Raw genomic sequence first — 27,821 nt, forward strand, 5'->3', positions numbered from 1 at the left:
GTACAATTCAGATAATTAATAATAAAAATAAATAATAAAAAATTTAATATTATAATTGGTATATTACGTAATAAAATTTAAAATTTTGAATTCAAAACTTATATAAGTTATGTATAATAAATTTTTTATTTTACATATATAAAATTACCATGAGACATAAGGAAAAGGCGAGAAGAAAGTTGGCCAAGTTTGGCTACAAAGAAAAAAGTGCACTTATTTTATCTTTTTATCTTTTTTGAGTCACATCAATCAATATCTCCTCTCTACTTTTTCTACACATAATATGAAAAAAATCAAAAAATACATTTATTTAGTCTTTCCAAACTAGACCAAAATCAATATAGGCCATAATAGTATAGATGAACTAGCAAGGTTTTATTCACCCAAAAAAACAGGCGAGTCGAGAACTTTACCAGTCTCCTATTTTAAGCTCTCAAATATCTTCAAATCCTCACTGCGCTGTTCCTCATCCTCAACCCATTCCTAACTTCTCTTTCCTCTTTTGCAACTCTCTCTCTCTCTCTCTCTCTCTCTCTCTCTCTACATGAGCTCTGCAACCCTCGACCTCTAGCTTTCCCACATGAATATGGCGGTTCGAGCAATGAACACCTGTTCAATCGTTCGCTCTGCTTCTTCCCCACCTCTCGCTGCTTTTCGATGCCGTCTTCACCAATTCAGAGCCTTGCAGTTTCGGAGGCATCCGAATTTAGGGTTTCAGTTTTCAATTTTTCGGCCTCACCGGCACAACCTCATGCTCGGCCATGGTCGAAGCTATTCTGTTCAAAGTCTCGTTGATTCTGTCATGGAAGAGCTCGATGCCCTGCGCAAACGGAAGAGAGTTCGCGCAACTAGCAAGTATGTACTCAGAGAAGGAGGTGATTATTTGTTTTTGAATTTTAATACATATACAATAAACAAACAGGTAAGAAGAGTTGCTCAATTTTTTCTTAGATTTGATAGTCATATTCTAGGTTTATTTTTTTATATATTGCAAGTGCATGGAAGATGTCAAGGAGATAAGAATTCCTCTTTAGGAAATGAATGCATTTGAGCCGAGAAGGTGGAAAACATAGGTGATGGGGTACACACTTTTTGGCCATGTTTGATTGCCGGATTAGGTTGAATGGGTTTAGGAGTAATGTGAATTGAGTGATATGATTAGTAGTGTGGTGGTATTAGGGTAGAGAAGTAAGATAAAATGTGTGTTTGTGGACTAGGATGGTGCTATTAGTTGGTTGACATTAAATCTATGGAATTATGTAAAAGTACTTATTATACAAAAAGTGGCATCATTGTTTTTGTAAATATGGGGCAAAATAATCTACTACCTTCAATCCCATGAGATTGGATTGGCAATCCCAACCCCATGGGAATGCTAATCCCACCCTTAGAGAGGGGTTGATAGTCACATAGGACTGTCAATCCATGGTATTTTGGTGGGGTCCACAGATGTTAATCCAATCACATCCTCTAAGAGGCTAAACAAAATTTTGGCTTGAAAGCTGCCATAAAAGTCTTGTTAAGTAGATTAAAATGTAATTTGTGAAGACAGACGGGCACAAACACAAAACACGTGATTTTGAAAATAATAGGATACGGACATAATGGGGATAAGTCAAGAGGAGAAATCATGGAGAACCTCGGAATGACATAAACTGCTCCCAGCCCTACGCTACTTATGCCAAAAAAATATTAGTTATATATTTTTATTTGTTATGTATATGAATAGATTATGTAGGTGTATTTTATTTTGTTTTATTTAACTTTGTCCACTTTGTTTCCATATAAATTATTATAACTTCAAATCAACTTTCTAAAATCAAATAAAAACCTATAAGGGTATCTCGAGGCATGTCCAAACACAAGATATGCGTATTCCCTAATGTATCCCACAAAGGTGTCCGATATGTGTTGGATATAGACACAACACCCATTTTGAGGTGTAAGTGCTTCCTAGGTAGAAAGTAATCAGTTCTAAAGCACAATATTCAGTCGTGTAAAGGTTTCTAAAATACTTTTTAACAAGAAACCCAATCATAAAGACATTCAATGACTCATAAATTGAAATGAAATCATCCAATGGTAAAAAATGGAAAAACTATTTCTATGTTACTATTCGCACCACACATCAGATCACAACATGAAATTTCACAAGCTTTGTGTGCTCTTGAGTTGTTTACTAATCCATGGTCAACAAAAAAAGTGAGGCTTCAAACTATGAAATCTGGATGGTATGTTACTCAAATTTGTATATGGTTTCAACATACTAAATTACCATAAATTAGAGAAACAGTGAGAGAAATGACAGTTGATAAAGAAGGTTCACTATTCTTACTATGAAGGAAAACTCTTTTTCACATTTGTTTGACGTTCTGCATTATAAGAATTACTGTGTTCACTTGTGGCTTCATATTTTGATTTAATCATGGAATCATTTTGCAGAATAGGACTAACAAGCAGTGGGGAGCTTCTTGAAGATAAACTTGAAAAGCGAGCACTGCAAAAAGGGTTCCTGCTGGAGTTCAAGAAAGACTCTGAAAGGGTATTGCTAGCAGTTGCTCAGAAACCCGATGGCAAGAAGAACTGGATGGTCTCTGATCAGGTTCTTGTAGAAACAACTAATGCGGCATGTTGAATAGGTTGCTAGGTGTTGGAACTCATTGTTTATTTCACCAATGGTTTAAGAATTAGATGTTTTTCCAGTTAGTCTGATTGTTCTCTTGGTTTTCCTGTGATGCAGAATGGTGTTACTACTTCCATTAAACCACAACAAATAACTTTTATTGTTCCCGGTGTTAAAAATTTCAATCACATGGACATATCAGATTTTATCCAGAAAGCTCAAAATAACTTGGTTGGTTCTTCTTCTTGCATTATGAAGGATAGTCACCAATTTGTGTTTTTTCCTCTTTGGTGGTCAGAGTGATAGATAAAATTTTTCTTTTTATTTTTATTTTTTTGATTTGATGTAGGATCCCTCACTGCTTGAGTTTGCCTGGGTTGAGCTTCTTGAAAAGAACCAGTCAGTAACAGTTGAGGAGCTAGCTGAGGTATATATTCTAAGTGTCATATTTATACCTCATTGTTCTTCTAATGACCTTAACTCATTCTAACAGATGATTTTTGGTAGTGCGGAGCCTCTTGAGAGCTATTGTGCTCATCTTTTGCTTTCAAAAGACGAAATTTACTTCGCAGTGCTGGAGACCAAAGGTTACATTTCTGTTTATGGGCCTCGTCCTGCCATGCAGGTATGTGACGTAAAATTTGTTATAACCTCGGGCTGGCCCTGAGATTTCAGGGGACCAAGGTGAAATCTTAAAATTGGGACCCTTTATGGTATAAAAAAAATTATTTATTCAAAATTTTAACTCGAAGGTGTATAATGTAAATTCAAAGTTAGTTTAATGTGAGCCATACCTAGAATGAATGAGATATATAAATATATTTTTTGAGTTAATTTTTAAGAGTATATAGTATTAATGCATACATAATCATTACCAAAAAAAAAAAAATTGTAGAAAAATGGTAATTAAGTATTTGCAGTTCTTTTTTACTAATACCCACACCCTTACACCAAATGTTTGTTAAATCAATGGAGAAACATTTTTTTTAATTTTTTTTTTTTATATCAAATTTGTATTTGATGAAAATTCAAAAAGATTAAGCAATGGAGATATTTTTTTCAACAAATTTGCTGAAAATAGAAATTTGCGGTAAAAGAAGATTTTTTAAAAGATTTTGAAAAAACTTTGATGAAAGGGTTAGAGTAGTTTATAGCAAATCAAATTTTTTATTCAAATTTAGAATCAAATTAGACAATAAAAAGTAATGAAGGGTATCTTTAATTTGGATTGTAAAGTTAAATGAATTAATTTGTGCTTTCATTTTTAAACCTACTAATGTCATAAGTGCTAAAACTATTTGGGGGCCCTTAAAATTTATCGAAAATTTGGGGCTCAAGGCGGGGCCGCCTTGCTCGCCTTGGGTCAGGGCCAGCCCTATTATAACCTTTTATCAGTTTAAATTGGTTTCATGAAGTATTTGGTCCATTTGTGGAGCTTGGTTTGCTATGCATATCTGTTGGTGTCCTATATTTGTGGATTGTGTACCAATGAGCACAATTTGGCATGACGTATTGAATAAGTTGTAGTCTAATTTTGATAGTGTTATGAAATTTTGCCTTAAAAAAATTTCCAAGGAGATCTTAGGATGTGCAAAAGCAACATTTATTGTCTTTGTGAACTGGTCTAAGATGGATCCTATTTAACTGGAGAATTATCAATTAATTGTCTTCTCAATTAAGGAAGGTGCAAAGTAAATAAAATAATGTAGTCCTTCATGGATCATAATGTGAAATTGTTGACCACAACTCATCAAAAAGCTTACTCTGTTAGACAGAGGGACAACATTATTATTTTTATCCTATACATAATTTCAATCATTATGCTGATCTTAAATACTCATGAGTAAGGCTGCAACTTACTGTTTATGGTTTTGGGCTATAAAGCATAGACATAGACATGGGACACATATACAACACGACATGGACATGTTAACACGACAAATACCAGTATGAGTGAGTCAAAACACACAAACATGCCAATGAATAGTTGACTGCACTTCTTAGCGTAATGTTCTCGGTGGCGCAAGGAGTTGGCCCTCACTGGAGAATTCTGTTTTTAGGGGGCTGTTCTTTTGAACTCGAAGAGATTGAGGAGGATCGGGTTGGGCGGCGTTGGTTGTCAATTGTGGAGTGAGGGCAAGGTCTTCGAAGGGCAATCATCCTTGCGGGTTGTGAATTGGGTTGGCTTGTCGCGAGGCTCCGAAAGGCTTCACGAGATGTCGGTTGGTTGGCCTATCTAGGAAGACTTATTGGGGGTTGTCGGACGGTGGTAGTATGGGTCCAAGGGGAGGAGAATGGTGGTTTGTCGGTGCAGATTGTGGCCACGAAATGCAGCAAAAGGGAGCAAATTTTTCTCTCTGATTCCAGTTTTGGAGATGGGTGGGAGGGGCCTGCACTTGTTATTGAAGGCTTTGCTTTTGGGGATGGTTGGGCTAAGGCTAGCAGGGTGATGCAGTGTGAGGTGGTAACAGCCGGAGTGCCCCTACCGAGGCTGGTCAACTCTCAGTTAACTGAGAATAATGATGTGGTGGTTACGGGGGGAGGAGATAGGGTTTGGCTTCGGTTACTTGATAGGGCCTTGGTGGGAAAGGTAGGCGAGGAAGGTGAGAAGGGGCTACGGATTTCTTCTGGCACCGATTGGGTGCGTCGCTGGTGGAGAGCATCGGGAAATGTGGAGGTGTTGAGCGTTGGGAGGACAATACTTCTTGTTCGTCTTTCCCTCGAGGCGAGAAGCAGCGGCGGTGTTGTGACGAAAGTGGACTCTTGCTGGGTGTGATCTTGTTTTGGATTGGTGGTTACCTACTGATTTCTGCGTTTGACGAAGGGCGACGACGTTGGCAAATGGTCAGTGGATTCAAATTTTGGGCTTACCTATTCATCTTCATGGGTTAGAGATGTATCGCGCCATTGGGAACAGGTGTGGTGGTTTTTTGGAGGTGGATGAAATGATGGATTTCTTGGGTTGTGTTCATTTGAGGGTTCGAGGGTTGTTAGAAAGGCTCTCCCCACAGATTTTAGTCCGGTGGGGCTCTTTGCGATTTTCTTTGCCTGTTTGGTCGGAGATAGGGTCGGAGGTGGAATCTGCTTCCCGGATGACAAGAAAGGTTGGCGCAGATTTGGCGCAACATGATCGACGAATCTGGCGGAGATATGGGGATCGTCCACCTGTGCTGAGATTTGGGGGCAAGTAATGGGGAAAATCCATGTGCTGCGTATCTCAGGAAAGAAGCTCAGCATTTGAAAGGAAGGCCGAGGGCCGTCGGACTTTGGGCTTGGGCCCAATGGAACATAATGCTATGGGCCAAGTTGTGTCTTTCAAGAGTTAAGTGGGGCAGGGGGCCTAGTTGGGCCTAATGTTGATCAAGCCCAAGGATCCTCTGGCCCTGTTGGCTGTTTCTGAGGCTGGGTTGCATTATAGGCCCAATAGGGGCAAGTTCTCATCCAACGGGTCAGGTGTTGGACCCCCCCGTGCGACGGTTCTTCGAAGTTCTATATCATGATGTGGGGTTGGGTTCGTCAGCTGTGGATCATCCTGCTTGCGTGTCAGAGATGATGGGTCATCGGATGTCGACGACTACGACAGGTGAAGTATCGATGGCAAAGGAAGCAGGGCCATCGACAAGGAAGTCAGATGGGTCGGTGGCAAGGCCTGGGTCTAAATTATCGGAGATGATAGGTAGTTTGAACACAGTTTCAGGAGGTGCAAAGCAGATGGCGTCGGTGGTGTCGACTTTGGGTCTTCAACTAGTGGTGCGCTATGAGTTGATCAGGGATGCGCCGGAATCTGGGTATCCTCTGGAGGCTGATGGTTACAACTTTTGGGCTGAAGTTTCATCCTTCGGAGAGGAGGAAGTGCCATCTGGATGGGAGCAGCGTGGTGGGTTGTCGTGGGCGGATAGGGTTGCTTTTGATATTGAGGAAGGTCTGAACCAATTGTTGCCGATGGTGGTTTAGCCACTGGGCGTGGAGGTTGGTGAATCGGGGGTTATTACAGGTCCGAATCTGAAGTTGTCTCACAGTGGTGCAGAGCTGGGTAGGAATGGGGCACCTTCGGCTGTGGAAGTTTCGGATTGAGTGTTGGAACGAATCAGTGAGGTTAGTCGGGTATAGGGCCTATCTTTCGAAGGGTATAAGGGGGAAGCGCTGTGGTTATTCTCACCGGCAGAGGAGTCATGGCGGAAAGGGACTCCTAGTAAGGAGGGGGTCAAACCATCAGAAATCGGCCGAAAAGGGCACCGGGAGCTTAAGAATCTCACATGTTCCATTAATTATGAACACGGAGGGTCAAAGGTGGGAAGTGACTCTCGGAGAACTCGTGGGGGATTACTTATGTTGAAATGAGATTAAAAATTCTTTCTTGGAATGTGCGGGGTTTGAATGATAGGGACAAAGGAATGGCAGTGAAAGCGGTTTTGCGTAGTGCGAAAGCTAATGTGGTATGCTTATAGGAGACAAAGATGGAGGTGTTAGGGGAGGCGGTGGTGCGCGATATGTGGGGCGGACGGTTTGTGGAGTGGTTTCATTTGCCAGCTACCGGTACAGCAGGAGGGATACTTTTTTGTTGGGATTCTAGGGTAATTGTGAAGGAGGAGGAGGAGGAGGAGGAGGAGGAGGGTGGTTTCTCTTTGTCTTGTTTATTTCGGTGTGTGGAGGATCAGTTTCGGTGGGTGTTTATTGGGGTGCATGGTCTAGTGCGGAATGCAGATCGAGGCGAGTTCTTGGCTGAGTTTGAAAATGTGGCTTTTTGTTGGTCAGCGCCTTAGTGCATGGGGGGTGATTTTAATATGGTGTGGTGGCCAGCAGAGGGGTGGGGAGCACTAGGGGTTTAAGGTGGATGCGGTCTTTCTGTTCCTTTGTTGATGAGATGCAGTTGATTGATTTGCCTCTTCAAAGGGGGAGTTTCACTTGGTCGAATGGGCAGAGTTTGTCGCGGATTGATCGATTTTTGATTTCTAGAGGTTGGGAGGAGCATTTTTCGGATGCTACTCAGATTCGACTACTTCGCCTAGTGTCAGATCGTTGGCCCATTTTACTTGATAGTGGTGGGGTTCAGAAGGGCCTCACTCCTTTCCGTTTTGAGAATATGTGGCTGCAATCGGATGGTTTCTTGGAGAGGGTCCGAGGTTGATGGACTAGTTATGTGGTCCTAGGTTTTCCTAGTTGTGTGTTGGCTCAGAAATTGAAATTGCTTAAAAGGGATCTGAAAGGATGGAATAAAGAGGTGTTTGGCTGTTTAAAGGGCCAAAAGGCGGCGGTGGTGTCTTTACTCCAGTCCTTGGATGAGATAGAGGTTAATGGGGGCTTGTCGCCTGATGACGTTACTAGCAAGGAGACAACCAAACAGGATTATGTCCGTATCTCTCGTATGGAGGATGTGTGTTTTAGGCAGAAATCTCAGTATTTGTGGCTAAAGGATGGGGATCGGAATACAAAGTTATTCCATCGGATGGTGAATGCACATCGTCAGGCGAATCAGATTAACAGGTTGCGGGTGGAGGGTCGAGAGCTAGACATAGAAGAGGAGGTTGAGGAGGGGATTGTGGCTTTTTATCAGCATTTATTTCAGCAGCAAATAGGGGAGTAGCGGCCAGGGCTGGCAGAGGTTCAGTTTGATACGATTTCAGAGGCGGGTAGGGTGGCTTTGGAGCGCTCTGTTTAGGAGGAAGAGGTGTTTGGGGCTTTACGGGCAATGTGTGGGGATAAGGCGCCAGGGCCGAATGGCATTACCATGGCATTTTTTTAGCATTGTTGGAGCATGGTTAAGACAGATGTGATGGAAACTTTGGAGGCTTTCTTTGTGACGGGCCAGTTTGAGAAGAGTCTTAATGCGATTTTCTTGGCTTTGATTCCTAAGTAAGGGGGGGTAGAGGATATTCGGGATCTTAGGTCTATTAGTCTGCTTGGTAGTGTGTACAAGCTTTTAGCTAAAGTCTTGGCAAATAGGCTTTGCGGGGTTTTGCAGGCAATGGTGTCTGAGTCCCAAAATGCTTTTGTGGGGGGTCGTCAAATTCTGGATGCAGTGTTGGTGGCAAATGGGTCTGTGGATTCTTAGATTTGACAGGGGCAACCGGGTTTGATTTGTAAGCTGGACATTGAGAAGGCTTATGATAATGTTCGGTGGGAGTTTTTTCTGAATGTTTTGGAGCCTATGGGTTTTGGAGAGACTTGGTGTATGTGGATTCAGTTTTGCATTTCTACTGTGTGGATGTCTGTTCTGGTAATGGTACGCAGGGGGGTTTTTTTTCGACCTATAGCGGCCTTCGTCAAGAGGATCCTCTGTCTCCATTATTGTTTATCTTAGTGATGGAGGCATTGAGTAGATTGGTGGATAGGGCTGTTCTTGGGGGCTTATTGGAGGGCTTTTTAGTAGGTCCTCTCACGGGGGTGCTTATTTGTGTGTCTCATTTGTTGTATGCTGATGATGCTTTGATTTTTTATGGGGCCGTAGGGGAGCAGGTGGGTTATTTGAGATACGTTTTGTTGTGCTTTGAGACAGTTTCGGGCCTTTGGGTGAATCTCGGGAAGTTGGAAATGATTCCGGTGGGGAAGGTGGAAAATTTGTCCATGTTAGTGGCGGTGTCGGGCTATAAGGAGTCGGCTTTGCTGGCTACGTATTTGGGCTTGTCGTTGGGGGCAACTTTTAGGCTGATGAGGTATGGGATGGAGTGGTGGAGCGAATTCTGTGCCAGTTGACAGGTTGGAAGAGACAATATCTTTCGAAGTGTGGTAGGTTGACTTTGATCAAGAGTGTATTGAGTAGTATTCAGACGAATTTTATGTCTTTGCATGTTATTCCGGTTTCGGTGGCACGGCAGTTGGAGAAGCTTAAATGAGATTTTTTGTGGGGCGGTGGGGGGGATGATTTTCGTTATCATTTGGTGGATTGGGGGTGGATTTGTCAACCAAAAGAGGCAGGGAGGTTGGGGGTTCGGCGTTTGGTGACTTTCAACAAAACTTTGTTGGGTAAGCGGCTGTGACGCTTTGCTTTGGAGCCGGTGAGGGTTTGGAGACGGGTGGTGGTTAGTAAGTATGGGTTGGTTAGGGGGGATTGGGGGACAAGGGCTGTGGTTGGATCTTATGGGTGTGGCTTATGGAAAGGTATTGAGTTGGGGCGAGTGCAGTTTTGGGTGAGGGTGGAGTTCCGGATGGGTGATGGCAGGATGGTGCATTTTTGGAAGGATAGGTGGTGTGGCGGAGTTGCGCTAGCGGATCGTTTCCTGCTAATTTTCGGAATTGCAGGAAATCAGGATGCTATGGTAGCATCCTATTTGGGGGGTGGGGGTGTGGTGGTTTGGGACATTCTTTTGAGGCGCTTGGTCCAAGACTGGGAGTTTGATCAATTGCTACAGCTATGGGATTATTTGTATGGGCTGGGTGTGACTGGGGTGGGGAAAGATGTTTTGGGATGGACTGTGGTGGGGGCTAAGGGGCATTTCTCTGTTTCATCCTTCTGCTAGTGTTTAGCGGGGAAGGTGAGGAGGGATTTCCCTTGGAAGAGTATTTGGGTGTCGGGAGTTCCCTCTAAGGTGGCATTCTTCATGTGGACAGCAGCATTAGGACGGAATCTTACGATTGATAATTTGGCGTGGCTTGGTCATTTTCTTGTGAATCGGTGTTGCACGGATGCTGAGTCTGTTGACCATTTGTTTTTGTACTGTTCTGTGGCTAGCCGGTTGTGGGGACTTATGCGTTCTCTTTTTGGGATTGTTTGTGTTCAGCCGCTGCAGGTGGTGGATATGCTGTGGAGTTGGCGTGGAGGTTGGGTTGGTCGGCGGCGGCGTGTGTGGTCTATGGTGCCCCTTTGTTTGATGTCGCTAGTTTGGTTAGAGTGTAATAGGCGAACTTTTCATGGGGTTCGTCATGATGTTTCGTGGCTCGAGAGTCGTCTTCTTACAGTTTTGTATAGTTGGATGGAAGGGAAGTTTGATCCGGATTTGTTTGTCTTGTTAGATTTTATAGATGATATTAATGGTTAGGAGTTTGTAGGCTCTCTTTGAAGTTTGTATTTTTTGTATCATCTTGATGCTCTTTCAATAAAGCTTGTTTATTTATCAAAAAAAAAAAAAAAAAAAGTTAACACGACAAATTCCAAAAAAGTAGGACACAAACATGGTTAGGACACACCATAAATAATTATATTATCTAGGAATATATTATATATATGCATAATATACACAACATTAAATACTTATTTTATACCAAGTAAAAGCTGTATCTAAGTCTCTTGCATGAATTTTTTTTTTATTGGACCATGATAGTAAAAAATCAGACAAACTTAGCAATCATATATAATTGCAACATTTCCTTCATTCTCCTAAGCCATCTACTAATACTTTTATGTATCATTTTCATTTTTCATTTAATTTTATGTGAAACATCAAACGGATTATTCTTAATAATTATATATATATATATATATATATTTTAATGGTGTGTTTGGTTGGAGGATTTGAGGAGGGATTTGGAAAGGGAAAGAGAAAAGATGTGTGAAACTAGGTGAAATTTAGGCATGTTTTATTCATATTTCACCTACCTTTTCCATTTCCCTTTCCAAATCACTCCTCAAATCCCTCAACCAAACACAACATAAGGGTATAAGATATTCATGTCAAACTCAAATGTTGAAAATCATCTTAGCGAATGTCGATTAAGTGTTGGTCTCATGTTTGTTTTTTAGTGATTGGCCAAGAAGTGACGGACATGTTGCAAAATGTGTGTCGGATATGTGTCCAAAATTAAGATTTTTATTTTTAAATATGGACATGGAAAAAGAGTATCAGATACATGTCGGACACTTCCACATTGCCTTTTTAGAAGTGTCCATGGTTCTTAGGTTTTAGGTCTAGTTGTAAGGCTAATAAAACACTTATATGTTGTTCTAATAGTGTAAAGTTTGTGAGGCTTTTAAATGTGTTCAGTCCTCATCTTTCTTTTTCTTTTTTAACTTGCTAATTCGTTGTTGAGTCTGTTAATAAAAGGTTGAAGCAGTGACTCATTTGAACCTTTCTCTTTTTTATAATTTTTATAATTTTTTGGTTATCTGTGCTGTCGAGATGATACTCTGGCTTATACTTGATGATTGTTGTTTGATTGGTTTGCTTAAATAATGCATAATACCATAAATCTTGATTGCTTTCTTGGTTTGTGATGATTCTAAAGCTGGGACTCCATCTGTTTGAAAAACTAGGTAGAAGAACTTCTACGTAGAAAGCTTGCTAAGGAGGTTGCTGAGAAGGAATTTCAGGAGTTTGTGCAGTTGTTGAAATCTGCCAAGTCAATGCCTTCACATGCTAAACCCCCCAAATCCTCATGGGAGGTTAAGGAGAAAATTCGACACAGAATCAAGTCTCTTGAAGCTTATGCCATTGATATGTGCGAAAATGATGACCAAAAGAAAACTGCTGGGATGGTATTTGGCTACCTGTCCAGTGCACCTTAACTTTTTGAATTTTGATGATACCTGCCCAGCTCACCAATGTTTGGTTTCATAATCGACTTGGTCACACATGTAAACTGCAGACCTAATGTAGTATCTTTTTTCTTCTCGTCAGATCATGAAGGCAATGGGATTGACAAAGACATCAACTTCAGCATTAAATCTTCTCATAGATGTTGGGTATTTTGCAGTACACGTCAATCTTGATCTGTTAAAGTTCAACATTCGTACTGACCATTCGGATGAGGTTATGTCAGCTGCTGAAAGTCTTCTGTTGGAGTCAACAGACCCAGATGAAGTAAGTTTGCTTTTATTTTCTAAAGGATATAATAATTTCTAATATACTAATTTAGATGTCTTGGAACTAAGTAGCACAGATATGAACACACTGAGTTTCAAAAAATGCAGGACATGATATGCTTGTGCCACATTAAAAATCTATGACTGTGTTTGGTAGAGCTTTCGAAAACTAATTCCACCCATATATTTGAATGCTATGTTTGGTTTAAGTTTTGAAATCATGGTTCCAAATCAATTTCAAAATACATTTTGAAAACATGTTTGGTGAAGTAGGCAATTTTTGAATTTTTGGTCTACCCGGTCGTCTGGCCGGACATTCGGATCCTCCCAGATGTTCGGCCGGTTGACCGGAACAGTACAAATTTTTTTTTTTTGCCATTGCCAATCGCCACCTGTTTTTTGGGATAAAAAAATTATATTTGTTTTTGATATTTCTCAAATATACAAATTATTTTTTTAGACCAAAATGACAAATTATTTTTTTGAATTGAATTTTAAAAGAGTTGGCTATGAATTTTGAATAGAATTTTAATAGAGTTTTGAATTGTGTGTTTGGTTATGAGTTATAAGTTTTTGAATTAAGTTTTGAAAACTCTTTTCAAAACTCATGACCAAACAACTTTTCTCATTTCATATGTCACATAAAAAATTCAAAACTCAATTCAAATTCATAACCAAACAAATTTTCTCTTTTCAAATCATAATTCCAAAACTCACAAACTCAAAATGCAACTCTATTATCAAATCATAATTCTAAAACTCTACCAAACACTACTTATATTTGTATAAATTTATTATATATATGTCAAATATATGAATAGTTTATTCAAAGATAATGAAAGAAAAGCAACATAACACTAATTAAAATTAAAGAACCCTATATTCTATATCTTAAAAGTCAAGATATCATTCACCTCCAGTGGTCTTGCACTATCTTAATGCCTACTATGATGTCCAGTGGGCCCATGGTCTGCCCACTCAGCAACGACGGTCCACATCTGTCAACACCTCACATGTTTGAATTAGCTACATAAAGAAAAAAAACCTTAGAAACCCGCCCCTGGTTTCTTTTTTTAAGCCCTTAGTAAATTTTCCTTGAGTGCCAATTCCTATTTTCAATTTGCTTTGTCAATTGAGGTCATGTGCTCAACATCTGATTGCTGAAGTGTATGTGGACTCCCCCACATCAAAAGGTTATGAATACACGATAATCAAAATTGGCAATTAAGTACTGCTTGTCTTCAAAAAAATAAAAAAATAATACAAAATATGTCCTAATAAGTTAATCTATATCACTTATTGAAGAAATGTCTTGTCTGTTTGCAATTGTGCCGTCTCCTATAAGATAGATGGTTGAGATGTTGCAGATCAGTTCTGCTTTTGAATACTTTTGTAGTGGCTCCCTGTACTCACCCAAAAAAATTATGTAATCTAAATTTTATGTTGCATGATAATTTTAGCACATATTTTGAAACTTCTATGGCTACATATTCATTTGATGTTTCTTCTGTTTAGGTTGACAGAATTGATCTTACTGACCTGAAAGTTTATGCAATTGATGTTGACGAGGCTGATGAGGTAAAAAAAAATAAAAAAAAAAGATGATTTTTTGGGCACAATTGTTGGTAAATTGAATTCAGCTGTTTGAGATCTCTTAGTAACATTTTTTTAATTTTTATTTATTAATTTATTTGGGAAGCTTTTGCTCTCACATTACTAATTGACCAAGATATGCAGCTTGATGATGCACTGAGTGCAACAAGACTGCAGGACGGTCGTATTAAAGTTTGGATACATGTTGCCGATGCAGCTAGCTTAGTTCAACCTGGGAGCATAATTGACAGGTAATATGGAAATCTCATGGTAAATGTAATTATTATAGCCCTGTCATCCTTAGAGGTTTTTAATATAGTTCGTGCTCTTTAGAGAGGCCATGAAAAGAGGAACTTCTGTTTTCTTGCCCACTGCCACTTATCCTATGTTTCCTGAGAAACTTGCTATGGACGGAATGAGCTTGAAGCAAGGAAAGCTGTGCAAAGCTGTTACTGTGTCTGTTGTGTTGCATTCTGATGGCAGGTAAACTTTTCATGTATTTGATATGAATTTTTTTTGGTCAGGATTTTGATATGAAATGCTCAGCGTCTGCTTTATTATATGCAAATACTAGTGCTGCAACTCAGGTGGGTTTGGTTGAGCCAGGGGTTTGGCCAAGTCCTGTCCAAGGTGTGTACAAGGAAGGACTTGCCTAATCCTGACCTAGGAAGCACGGATAAAGATCCAGGATACAGATCCGATATGATACAGATACGACAAAACTTATAAAAGTAGGATATGGGTACGGCTAGGATATGTTTGTAAAAAAATATTTTTTAAAATATTAGTAGGGAGTTACACAAGCTCAAGAATGTTGAGGAACCTCACTATAATTTTATAACGCAAAATACTAATCTTTAAAAATTAGGTAATAATTTAAGCCATTAGCTTGTTCATTTCTTAAATTTCAATAGGTATTACAAACATTTTGTTTCAATGTCAAGTTCAATGTGTTTATACCACAATAGCAGAACAATCTACATGAATTTGTCCATATGTTTTTTCCTTTTATACTACTCAAAAATGTTGTATATCAGTTTATTTGCTTATTTATTTATTGATAGTTAATTCTGCTATTGTTTTATTCACTTTCTATATAATTATACTTTATATGAGACATGCATGATACAATAAGGATACGTCAATTTGACAAATTCTATTACTTTTAACTCACTATGGTTTTATCAAAGAACTAAGCAAAGTATTGGAAAAATATTATTGTATTTATCCTCACAATTAAGATATATTATAATGCTATGCAAGAAATGCTATAATTATAATTTCGTAAAACAAGTAATACGTGACTTGGAGTATCCGATACTTAAAAAATAAGTATCCAATACTTCAGAATTAATGAAAAATTAATTAAGAAGTATCCGATACGTATCTGGGATATCTAAGTAGTATCGGTATCCGATATGGATACGATACGGATACGTCTCCTTTTAGAAGTATCCGTGCTTCATAGATCCTGACCTTGAGCCCGAGGTGTTCTAGATGAGGCCCAGCCTGAGTTTAAATTAGTGAACTCGGGTTAGGCTTGGTGTAAAATTTTATGTATTATTGATTGATTTATTACAAGATTGTTAATATATTTACAATTCCTATATATAGAAGAAAATGTGGTAGTAGGTGTAGGAGTGAAGTGGAGGTGGTAGGTGGAGTGTGTGATAGTGGAGGTGGTAGGTGTGGAGTGTGTGATAGTGGAGGTGGTAGGTGGAGATAAATTCTAACAGCCCCCCGCAAACTCAAGGAGGATAGAAACTAACCAACTTGAGTTTGGAGAGAGGAATAAAACAAGAAAATACAGAAAAATAAAAACAATAGGAGACACTGTATGGTCGTGTCAGACCGTTGGTGAAGATACGGAAAGGTGGTGCCATAACGTGGTAGAGGACACTGGATGGGTGTGCCATAATGGTGTAGAGGACACTGGATGGTGGTGTCATAACGTGGTAGAAGACAGTTTATGGGGTCATGTCGGACCGTTGTAGAAGACAGTTTACGGGGTCATGTCGGACCGTTGTAGCAGACACTATTGTGACAGTTGTGGTGACAGTTTACGGAGTCTTGCTGGACCCTTGTAGAAACTAACCGGAATCAATGTCGGGACAGTTTACAGAGTCTTGTCGGACCTATGAAGGAGCTAACCGGAATCAATGTCGGGACAGTTTACAGAGTCTTGTCGGACCCATAAAGGAGCTAACCGAAATCAATGTCGGGACAGTTTACAAAGTCTTGTCGGACCCTTGTAGAAACTAACTGGAATCTATGTCGGGACAGTTTATGGGGTCTTGTCGGACCGTTGTATAAGTTGCACCCTCAAAAGGTGTGCCCAATTTTGTCAAAAGGCGTGCCATCAAAAGGCGTGCCCACTGCATCAAAAGACGAGCCATCAAAAGGCGCGCCAGACACGCGGCGATGTACGTGATCGACAGTGCGCGTGTCGGCCTCTTCGTCATGGTCTTTATAAACCGAAGCGGAGGCGGAGGCGGAGGCGGAGGCTGGGAAGCATAACAAACCAGTCTGAAACCTCTGAAAATTTTCATTCTGAAACATCTGAATATTTGCATTCTGAAACATCTGAACAATGGCCTCTTCTTCCCGTTCAGCTACCCAAAATATGGCCTCATCGTCCCGAGGTCTGCTCACTCTCTTTCCCGACCTCAACGAGTCAACAGGAGAGATAACAGGTGCGGTGGCCCGTGAACCTCAACCAAACACCTCTGGTTTTGCTCCGTTGAACTTTCCGATGCGGTCAGTGGAGCAAAGAATGGCAGTGCAGTCGGATGTGGAGGCCAATCAGTATACTCTGAAGGCATGTGTGGAAAGCATGACGGCGGTCACAAACTTGTCGAACCGGCTGCAGAGTAGGACAAATGAGGTGCAGCATTTAAACTCCCAGCTGGCTCTGCTCCAACGCATGTATAAGGATGCGCGAGCAGAGATAAGCGTGCTAAGGGCAGAAAACAAGGAGCTGAAGCGGAAGGCCACCGTGATGTTCCGATTTGGAGGTCCGCCATATGCTGCAGTGGAGGAGCAGGGGGGAGGCAACTTGCTTGGTAGTCTAGGAAACACGGAGACCGGACTGGCACGGGACACCCAAGATAAAAGTAAGAAGAAGAGACCTGCAGTAGAATAGAGAAGGGAAAAGAAAAATCCCACTGTGGGTGTAGTTGTTTTGTTTGTGGGTTTTTTTTTTTTTTTGGTGTAAAATGGTGATCGGGGTGAAGCCCGATATAAATAAAATGAGTTTGCAGTTCGTCTTCTTCCTCTTTGTTTGTTTGTTTGTTTGTTTGTTTTTTTTTTTTTTTTTTGAATAATAAGAATAATAAAAATAAAATATGAATGGAGAAAGCAGATAGTGGGAAACATGCGTGGGTGGAAAGATGGAACCAAAAAAGTATGAGTGGGAAAAAGTAAAGTGAGAAAAGAGGAGAGAGAGGGAGATTGAGTGGGTGCAGGAGTGGGTTAAAAAAATAAAAAGGAGGATGGATGAGACGGCTGCCAGGCTAGGAGATGATGATGTTTGTGTTAAAAAAAGAAGAGAAAAATAAAAAATTTGTTGAAAGCAGCTTCTGGAATTTTGATGCACTGTTCCAGCCACAACAACATCCTGCCCGTGATTCTCATGATACGTTCTTCCTGCAAGTTCCTCCCACTACGAAGTTTCTTCCTGAAGATTATGTTGAGTGGGTGAAGCGTGTTCATGAGTTTGGTGGCTATGGGTCCAGGGGTTATGAATATGATTGGAAAAGGGAGGAGGCAAACAAAAAACCTTCTGCGAACTCATACAACTGCTGTTTCCTCAAGGATGCTTACCGGCTTGCACAATAGATCGTGTATTCAGAAATGAAGCTGTGGATCGAACTCCTCCACATCTCCAACACAGCCGATCGAACTCCTTCCGCCCTTGTTTCTGTTGATCTGCACCAAAAAGACAGAGGACACGAAGGAGAGGAGAAGCGGCCGAAGATCTGATGTCATCATCGACGATCCCATCGTCGTCGCTGAGAAGGCTTTGACGTCCATGACTTCTGGATCGCCGGCTGCAGTGGTGGTAGAGGAGGAGAGAAATCTGTGTGAAAGATCTGAAACCAGAGAGAGAGATGTGTGTTTCAGTGAGGTGCCGAGAGGGAGAGGGAGGTTTGAATTGGTTGAGATCCGGCGGGCGGTCAAGGCAAGGTTGCCGCCCGCCGGAAGGCGAAGAACACCAAGATCTTTAACCTATTGCTCTGATACCATGTAAAATTTTATGTATTATTGATTGATTTATTACAAGATTGTTAATATATTTACAATTCCTATATATAGAAGAAAATGTGGTAGTAGGTGTAGGAGTGAAGTGGAGGTGGTAGGTGGAGTGTGTGTGTGATAGTGGAGGTGGTAGGTGTGGAGTGTGTGATAGTGGAGGTGGTAGGTGGAGATAAATTCTAACACTTGGGTTGTCCCAAAAAACCACAACCAGTATTTGTGACAAATATGTATATGTAGGCTTAGCTTTTGAGAGAGTCTCCAGGTGTCACATGCCTAATTAGGCTTAGCTTTTCTTATCTTTGAATTTGTGTTTTACAATTTCTATTTCAATTCCTAGTTAGTAGTATCAGAATAATAAGGATCAGGTTGTTATCCTTTTCTTAGAGATTTGGTTGCTATCCCTTTAAGAGATTAGGTTGTTATCTCTTTAGTTTTTGTTTATCCTACTCCTAGATTTAAGTAGTGGTTCTCTATTTATGTTGAGAATAAACGCAGTGAAGGCAAGCAGATTTTCCCCCCAACAAAGTATTCAGGAGGAAGGGGTCCCTCGAAGAACCCCATCAGTATTCACTAATTCTTTTTTTGATTCAACCAGTATTCACTATTTGCTACCAGCAATATTCTTCCTTTTACATATCTTTACTAAGATCCTTTACACCAGGAACTGATTCCACTGAATTGACTTGCTGACTATCTACCACTTACTATTAATGGCGTCCCTTCACAACTGATTGCTTCCACGAAATGATTGCATTTCTCCAAGTGAATCTGCATTTCGAGAACAAAAATTAATCTTAAAATTTGCAGCAACTCAAAAATCTGCAACTACAAACAAATGAAGAAAATCTGTACATGTATGTATGTATACACACTTGTAACGCCAAAAAAAAAAAAAGAAAAAAAGAAGAGAAAAGCTTGGCCATATATTCACTTACCAGGAAGATGGTCACCACTGATTCTTGATACTGAAATAAGAGAGAGAGAGAGAGAGAGAGAGAGAGAGAGAGAGAGAGATTGTGTCACTATCATGTACTGTTAACCTCGGATGCACCTTGAGGGATCATCTGAACATCAATCCCATTGGTGCAAAGAACATGAAATGCCTTCTCTTCTCTAATATCAGTGATGAACTTTGAACATTCCCTATCAGAAATATGATTGATTTTTGCTAAATGAGATTTACAACTGTAATTTTTGCTAGTTCTTCGACAACATGGTCAAACGTCTGCTGAATTTGGCATGTAAAGGAATCTGATATATATATATAGAGATTTTTGGAGAGCCTTCACACGTTTTGTGTCACTATCATGTACTGTTAACCTCTGATGCACCTTGAGAGATCATCTGAACATCAATCCCATTGGTGCAAAGAACAAGAAATGCCTTCTCTAATATCAGTGACAAACTTTGAACATTCCCAGTCAGAAATATGATTGATTTTTGCTAAATGAGATTTGCAGCTGCAATTTTTTCAAGTTCTTCGACAACATGGTCAATCTTCTGCCGAATTTGGTACGGAAAAGAATCTGATATATATAGAGAGAGAGACAATCAGATTAGGTTTCCAATTATTCCATAAATCATATCAAGTAACGTTTTATCTAACGATGGGGGAAAGATTAATCTAACAGTTTAGGTTTATTTAATATTTGTTACATGTACAATAAATTATATAGCATATAGAAATCTAGCTTGGGTTGCTCAAGGCCTTTCTCCAGGCCTGACTTGAACTTAGTTCGTGCTGAAGAAATTAGCCCAAGCCTAGACTGAATTCATATAAACACTGCCCAAGGCCAAAAAAACATTTGGGGTGGGCTTGGTTTGCTTGGGTTAGGCTAGCTTGAGTTGCACACCTAACAAATACTATGTGGGTGTTTGGGAAGTTGCTATTTTAGTAGGCTATTTTAGTTTTTGGCTATTTTAGGAGGCTAAAATTTGTGTGTTTGGGAAGATAGTTGAATTTTTTTGTGGTTGGATGTGATGTTTGTGAGAGAAAAAGTGAAATGAATATGGGTTTGATGTGACATTTTGTCTATGTTAGCCTATTTTGTCTTTTAGTGCTATTTTAGTCAAAAAAGCTACTTCCCAAACACCCCCATAGGTTAGTTGATGGAGCTTCTGGAATGAACGAAAAATCTTTGCGTCTATAGGTTTCAAATTTGCACTTGGAAATATTATGTTAACTGTTGATTAGTAAAGCAATTAAATGTCATACACTAATTGAATGAGTCCATTGTGGTTCGGGTTCACATAGGATTTGAAATGAATTGCTTATTTTTTCCGTGTGACACTAATAGGAGTCCAATCGAAATCATATATTCTATCTAAACGAAATCATAATCATCTTGCATTATGATTCATAATAATCCTCCAAGTAGGGCTGCAGACTAGCTAAGCCGAGTCAAGCTTTTGAGTGTTCAAGCTTGTTTACTAAAAATTAGTCGAGCTTAAATAATCAAGTCCGAGCTCGGCTCATTAAATATTTGAGAAACTCAAGCTCGGCTCGAGCCCACTCAATTACATAAACGAGTTGAGTTCGAGCTTAAGCTTGAAAAAAAATTAAACTTAAATTAATTTACTTGTTAAGATAAAAAATAAATTTTTTTGAGTAAAATATATGAGAATACTTATATTAATAATAAATTTCATTAATCAAATATGTAAATTTACACAAATATCAAACACAAATAAAAAAAATAAAATTAATCAATGAAAATTTATTTAATATATTATTAAATATAATTTTTTTTCTCTTTATGTTCAAGAGCTTTATTGAGCCAAGCTTGGTTTGATTAATAAACGAGCCTAAAAATCGAGCTCGAGCTCGTTTATTTGGTATGCAAACCGAGCTCAAATGAGCTTTAAATGTGCCGAGCTGAAGCTGCTCATGAACAACTTGGTTCATTTGCAGCCCTACCTCCAAGTATCATTTCATGAACCCTAAAGGGTTGGCCGAGCTGTAAAGACTTGAAGATAAGATTTAAGAGCATCTCCACCCAAATATCCAATTTTGAGGCGGCACTTTTGACAACAAAATTTAGCATACAAAATGCTTTTGTTTTCATTATTTTAATGGTAAGGACCAATAAAAGAGTTCAAAAAATATTAAAGTAAAAGCAATAAAATAATAAAAATGGCATATTAATGGAGTTTTTTTTTTTTTTTTAAAATATATATATGTCAAATTTGTATATGCCAATTTGACACCTTCAAAAAAAATTTAAATTTGACATACAAATTTCTTAAGGTTTGGGTGGGGATACTCTAAGGTCTCGAGTTCAAGTCTCCCAAGGGACCATTGGTGGTTACCCAGATCATTAACTTCATGGTCCCCAGGGATTAGTTCTCGGCTGTCCAAGCCCGAGGCAACTTGGGACCAATTGGGCTGGGCTGGGCGGGAGATACCTTAGATTATATAAAAAAAGTATCATTTCTTGTGATTCCTCTCCATTATGAACAAGATTAATATTCTATTTGCTGATACAGTATACACATCTATTTATTTACTATACATTGTTGAAAGGGTTATGAATAGATATTCTATTTATGATGACTATCTCACATCTTATTTGGACTTGTAGTATTGCAGAATACACAGTGGTTAATTCTGTTATTAAACCTACCTATATGCTCACATATGAGAGTGCATCTGAGCTACTATATCTTAACTTAGAAGAGGAAGCTGAATTGAGAATTCTGTCTGAGGCTGCAGCTCTCCGGTTGCAATGGCGTCGTCAACAGGTAGGGAGGGACTAATCTTCTTTTTTCAAATCAGGATTTTGGTTTTCTAAGTTGTTTAGGTTTACTGAATCACAATCCTAACCTTGTTATGATAAAATTCTGTGTTCCTAGACCTTTCACACAATTGGTACCTTCACTAGAAATGTTTAGGAGTTTAGGCATGTGGCTAATGGTAATGCAACTTGGTTTTGGTCGTGGTACCACCACATCTGAGAAGAGGGCTATTAAAATCTTAAACAGTGATGAAGGATGTCAAACTTTTTGATGAGTAAAGTAATTGTATTAAAAAGAGCATCAAGGAGATGCCACCAATATAAATCTACAAAAAACCCAAATGAGGGTCTCAAAGATCCCAAAAATGAATATGCAAGGTCAAAAATGTTAAATTGAGCATAGAAAAGTGAAAACATCTCATTATATAAATTACTTGCACTTCATTGCACCACTACCCTGGTCCATATTACCATTAAGAATGTGTGTGATGATTATAAAACTTGAATAACTGCCAGCATTGTCATTGCCTTAGCATTGTTAGAGTACTGTGTGTAGTATCCCTAATCATCTCCTTCCTCAGCAAAGTCTTCAACACTTTCTTCCTGCAATTTCCTTAGCAAAATGTCAATAGAACATGTTTTGAACCATGAACTTCTGCCTCTGCATTCATTGTTTTACAATATATTTTAGATCTAGGTTACTACAATTGTCGTTTTTGTTTTATTGTTTCAATTGAAATTTAAAAAATGTTAGGAAACAGAGTATGCATTATTTCCTTGAATGAAATGTGTTCCATGAAGTTGCTTCCAAGGGTATTGCTATAAGATAAATTGTGGATCAGGTGATTGGAATAGTTGGTCTTTCTTTCTTCCCTGGAATATGTTCTTTTTAAATAACGAAATAAGCTTAAAAAAAATTGTTGTGAATTTGCCAAAATTTTACATTATATAAGAAAATATGAGGAAAGCAAAGAACATTAGTGGAAACAACAGTTTGTTGGTTTCATATTAAAAAATTTACATAAACATATAGGTATACACCAATTTTGAGTATTGTGATTGTAAAATACGTATTGGCAATAGTTGAAAAGTCCCTCCCACACTTCTCCTTAAAACCCAAGTGTTAAGGAGAGGGAAACTAGAGCCTTATAACTAGCACAGATGGGGCAGCTCCGAGCGATGTGGGACACATTCCAATACATCCTCCTGGACCACAACACACACTAGTTGGACAAATAGCCCACTAGTCATAGGCCCAATCAAGCTCTGATATCAAGTTGAAAAGTCCAGCTCACACTTCTCCTTAAAACTCAGGTGTTAAGGAGAGGGAAACTAGAGCCTTATAACTAGCACAGATGGGGCAACTCCAAGCGATGTGGGACACATTCCAACAGCAATGCTGACATGTAATTGTATACTCACAGAGATGATCTAGATTCCGAACTTGATGATTTGGACGAGTTGAAGATATTTCTTTTGTTTTTGCATGCATTGTAGGAAATTTTCATATACATTTCTGCCCTAGGATGACGATTGGTATGCTAGATACTTCTTGATGTGTCACTCGTGCATCCCTTGTCAACACCCTCTTGTGGATGATTTGCAGAACTGTCCACTCATATTTGCTTCATAATACTTTCTGAGAGGGAGTTTTTATTTATTTAATTTTTTTATGCACTCATTCTAAAATTGTACTTTATGAATTTGCTCTAGTTTTAATATGGACACAAATTTAAGCACATATTATGTATATGTTTGCCAGTGTGACTTCAGTTATACGTGCCTACCAAGGGAAAAATGGCCATGTATACAACACAATATTCATCTGGAAATACAGGATGGATGCATTTGTCCATATTGATTCTTGTCTTAGTCCGCATTTTAGCTATCTTCTTACAACTTCCACTGTCAATTTTGTATCATGTTTTGAAGTCTTCAATTTTTTTTAGCCTCATTGTGTCACTTGCGTAGTAGCTAAGATTTTTAAGCTGGCCTTTTCACTTGCACATAGATAAACTTTTTATGTTCTGTTTTGTACTAGTTAATATTTCTTGATACTGTTTGTATTTTTTCTTAAGAGGTTATTAGTATCATATAGATTTTTTGTAAGCCTCTTAATACTATTGTGACATTAACAAGTTGTGATTTTTAGGGCGCAATTGACACGACCACAATAGAAACCCGAATCAAGGTGATTAATCCAGATAATCCGGAGCCATCGATCAATCTATATGTTGAAAACCAGGCCGAACCTGCGATGCGACTTGTCACTGAGATGATGATACTCTGCGGGGAAGCTGTAGCCACTTATGGTTCTTCTAATAGCATCCCATTACCCTTCAGAGGACAACCCCAATCAAATATTGATGTGTCTGCATTCACCCATCTGCCTGAAGGACCTGTCAGGAGCTCGGCTATTGTTAAAATAATGCGTGCAGCTGAGATGGATTTCAGGAATCCTATACGCCATGGAGTTTTGGGGCTTCCTGGTTATGTTCAATTTACATCTCCCATCCGGAGATATATGGATCTTCTTGCTCATTATCAGGTGATTTTTTTGGCATACTTCTATTCAAATTGTTTCTGGATGTTTTGCTAGAAGTTCAACTAATTGTAAGTTAGTTGAGTTGCCTCATTAGAAAGGCCATTTGTCGGCATTGGTCCTCAATGGCAGGGTAGAGACCTGACCATTGGTATGATTTCCACAAAGTGATTGCCCTCAGAATCGAACTCATATTCTCATGCTTAGCAGCCCGAGCTTTTGCCACTGCACTAAGCATTAGCTCATAGTTAAGTTGCTTCACAATTGTTTAAATTCGAAAGTGTAATGCAATAAGTTCCATTACATGTGCTTACTACGGGGAGACTAGCCTCATTACTTCCCACTGGGCAAGAGGTGCACGTGCACCTAACCCACCTATCCACTCATCAATCACGGCTCAGCTGTTGTACACTGATCAATCTGGTCATTATAGGAAGTATTTAATATTAGTACTAGTACTGAGCTTGCAATCTTTTTTGTCTCCTGTATGGTGGCAAGGATGGCGATGTTGAAGTCAGTTTTTTCCCATGTTAATGAACTGTTAAAAGTCACGATGTTTTCTATTTAATATTCTCATGATTTTAATTTTTAATACACCTGTTTGTTCACTGTTTTTGTGTAAGACACATTTTTTTAACTTGGGTAAACTATTTTTCTCATACGCTTTTTATGTTATACCACTGAATCAATGATGCTGTAATATGATTATTTTTCTCATATGTTTTTTTTTCTTGGGGGAGAAAGAATGTTTGACCTGTTTCTCTTTTGATATATGCATATGTAGGTGAAGGCCTTTCTTAGAGGCGATTCTCCACCGTTTTCAGCTGGCCAGCTTGAAGGGATGGCCTCACTAATCAACATGAATGTTAGATTAGTAAGGAGGGTCTGCAACTGTAGTCTTCGGTATTGGATAATAGAGTACTTGAGAAGGCAAACAAAAGGGACAAGATTTCGTGCTTTGATTCTTAGATTCATCAAAGATAGGATTGCAGCCTTATTGTTAGTGGAGGTAAGCACATGGCAGTTACTTCTTACAGTGTCCGATAAAGTGCAAACTGACAACCACTAAAATTTCTCCAGCATCTCAAATTTTTCATTTCATCCATGGAATTGTACTGCAATATAGTAGAATCTAGGGGAAATTACAAATCAGTTTACATGACCAAAAAATACTGCGAACACATGGGAGGTGCAAAACTATTTGTGCAAAAAAAAACTCAGCAATAATCATTTTCACCCTTTAGTAAGCATTTACCCACTGAATGGTAATTTCCCATAGAAAATTTAATGACTCGAGCATGTCCCGTGACACTTTCAGGGATGTACCAGATTGGTCCAACCAGTTGAAAGGAGACCATTGGCATTGAGAAACTATCATAGTCACGAAACTCTGAAACCAATGTGTCAGAGGTTTCTCGAAACATACATTACCAGGCCAAACCAAACCAAACCAAACCAAACCAAACCAAAAAGCCTTGTGTCCCAATCAAGTGGGGTCGGCTACATACAAGTGAGGAAAAATTCATGCTTTTTGTTTTTTTACACCTTACTGTTGTTGAATAGTGCATTACTAGACTAGCTCCTCTACCATTCCTGTCCCATCTGTTGTTCTTTTATGTTTCTTTCATGAAATTATGATGTTAATTATCAGCTTCATTTAACAAGTAGCTAATTTTGGTTTAGTTTTTATTCTTTGATGTTTGTAGAGCATGGTTCCGTTATAAAAAAGAATCAAGAATGCTTCAAACCCTAGCTGTTTCCTTAACCTTTAAAACTAATTATTATTTACTTAACCTCTAGCCTAAGAAGCAGAAATATTTCTAATAAAGTGGAGTGGCATGGCATGTCAGAGACCAATATGACACGACACTCGGCGGATACTTCCCAACACCTATTGGACATTTTTGAATAAGCCAATTTATTTGGGACCCTGCTGACCCACTCTTTTTCCTTCAAACATGGCCAACTATTTTAAAAATTTTCTAGACTCGGACACGCTTCAAACACTTTGAGAGCACCTGTCTATTGCTCAGACAAACATGAAACACATTACAAGTTTGAACAAATTAATTTCAAATCTAATGCCAAAAGAAAAAAAAAAAAAAGAAAGCATAAATTTATACCTATTCTCCTTATTTCGACTTTAAAATTATTATTTTTGAATTAAATATTCGTATATATAACATATAGTAATTGTTTATCTTTATATATGCCATTTCCGTATAATAAATATATCAAATTGCATATTTTATGTGTGTCCGTCAGGTGTCGTATTTTAAATTTTAAAACAATTTGAGAGTCAACATGTTTATGCCGTGTCACGTGTCGGTATCTGTATCTATGCTACTTAGCCTCTAGCAGCTTATTGATATTGTGGGTTTGAAAGTTTTCACTTGTTCAGTCTAGAGCTTTCCTAAGAGCTTGGTTAGTTGGGAGTTAAACCTCTGTTTTAATGGAGCTTTTCTAAGTTGATCATTACAGGCCAAGTGCTGCTGCTTGTCTTGCTATCATACAACAGATGAACCCTAATGCATTGATTGCAGGTAGGAATTCAAGCTTCTGCATGTGTTTCTGTTGGAGTGCAGATTGGTGATGAAGTGGAAGTTCAGGTGGAAGAAGCTCATCCACGTGATGACGTTCTCTCTCTTAAGGAGGTTGTTCAAGCCTAATAAAGATAGAGCTAAACATCAGACAAGATACTTTTGACTCCATGCTGCAAAGATTTCTTCAACGAACCCTAATCAGTTTCTCTTACAACCCGTTTGGATTGGGTGATCTGTAGAGAAAACAAAAGAAAAGGTACTCTCCTCTCGAATTCTCTTTTTGGATAGCTTAATGGGAGAGAAATGGGGAGAAATTGAGAAAGAGTATTATCTGGACGCACACCTTTTGAATCTCTCCAAAATTGGAGAGATTGGGAGAGAGATGTATGCATATTGTTTCAAATTGCAATTTTTGCGAACGTGATTGGAATGCTGATAGTCCAATTGGCAGTGATTGTTCATTCCTGAGATGCGATGTGGTTGTGTAGATTTGAAATCTTTCATCTGACACGAGTGGATGCGAGTCTTTGGGCCATCTACTTTTTTTTTTTTTGTGGGTTTGGGGGCATGTCAAACATTTTTATTTTATTTTATTTTGTAACAGGAAACACAATTCATTGGATTCTCATGTATGTTGCCACTTGTAGATGTATTTGGCATAGAAAAAAAAATCCGTTTTCTGCCCTAATTTGTATGCTTGGAGTTAATAATGATATTCATATATCTCACGATTGTTTTGAACCTATACTTCTGTTCTGCAAAATTTACCGTTGTTTTTGATTCGTGCATGTTT

General features: G+C 38.9%; 1 protein-coding gene across 6 annotated transcripts; it reads left to right on the forward strand.

The window, feature by feature from the left end:
- Nucleotides 1-355: 355 nt before the first annotated feature.
- On the forward strand, nucleotides 356-27,771 carry EMB2730 (Ribonuclease II/R family protein). Of its 6 annotated transcripts, none has more exons than XM_082891424.1 (15): nucleotides 356-855; nucleotides 2,443-2,602; nucleotides 2,741-2,854; nucleotides 2,973-3,050; nucleotides 3,117-3,248; nucleotides 11,811-12,032; nucleotides 12,175-12,357; nucleotides 13,875-13,937; nucleotides 14,097-14,203; nucleotides 14,286-14,435; nucleotides 21,791-21,950; nucleotides 24,096-24,491; nucleotides 25,270-25,494; nucleotides 25,804-25,995; nucleotides 27,029-27,771. In XM_082891424.1, exons 1-15 carry the CDS (start codon nucleotides 581-583, stop codon nucleotides 27,152-27,154), a joined length of 2,583 nt encoding a protein of 860 aa, XP_082747550.1. In that variant the 5' UTR covers nucleotides 356-580; the 3' UTR covers nucleotides 27,155-27,771. The 6 variants fall into 6 exon arrangements, with proteins under 6 accessions (XP_082747550.1, XP_082747552.1, XP_082747554.1 ...); XM_082891428.1 differs by having other exon boundaries at nucleotides 391-855; nucleotides 2,443-2,639; XM_082891425.1 differs by having other exon boundaries at nucleotides 428-855; nucleotides 2,443-2,590.
- The last annotated feature ends 50 nt before the right edge of the window (nucleotides 27,772-27,821 follow it).

The sequence above is a fragment of the Camellia sinensis genome, chromosome 10 (genome assembly GCF_055761805.1).
Source record: "Camellia sinensis isolate YWXY chromosome 10, ASM5576180v1, whole genome shotgun sequence".
Taxonomy (NCBI): Eukaryota; Viridiplantae; Streptophyta; class Magnoliopsida; order Ericales; family Theaceae; genus Camellia; species Camellia sinensis.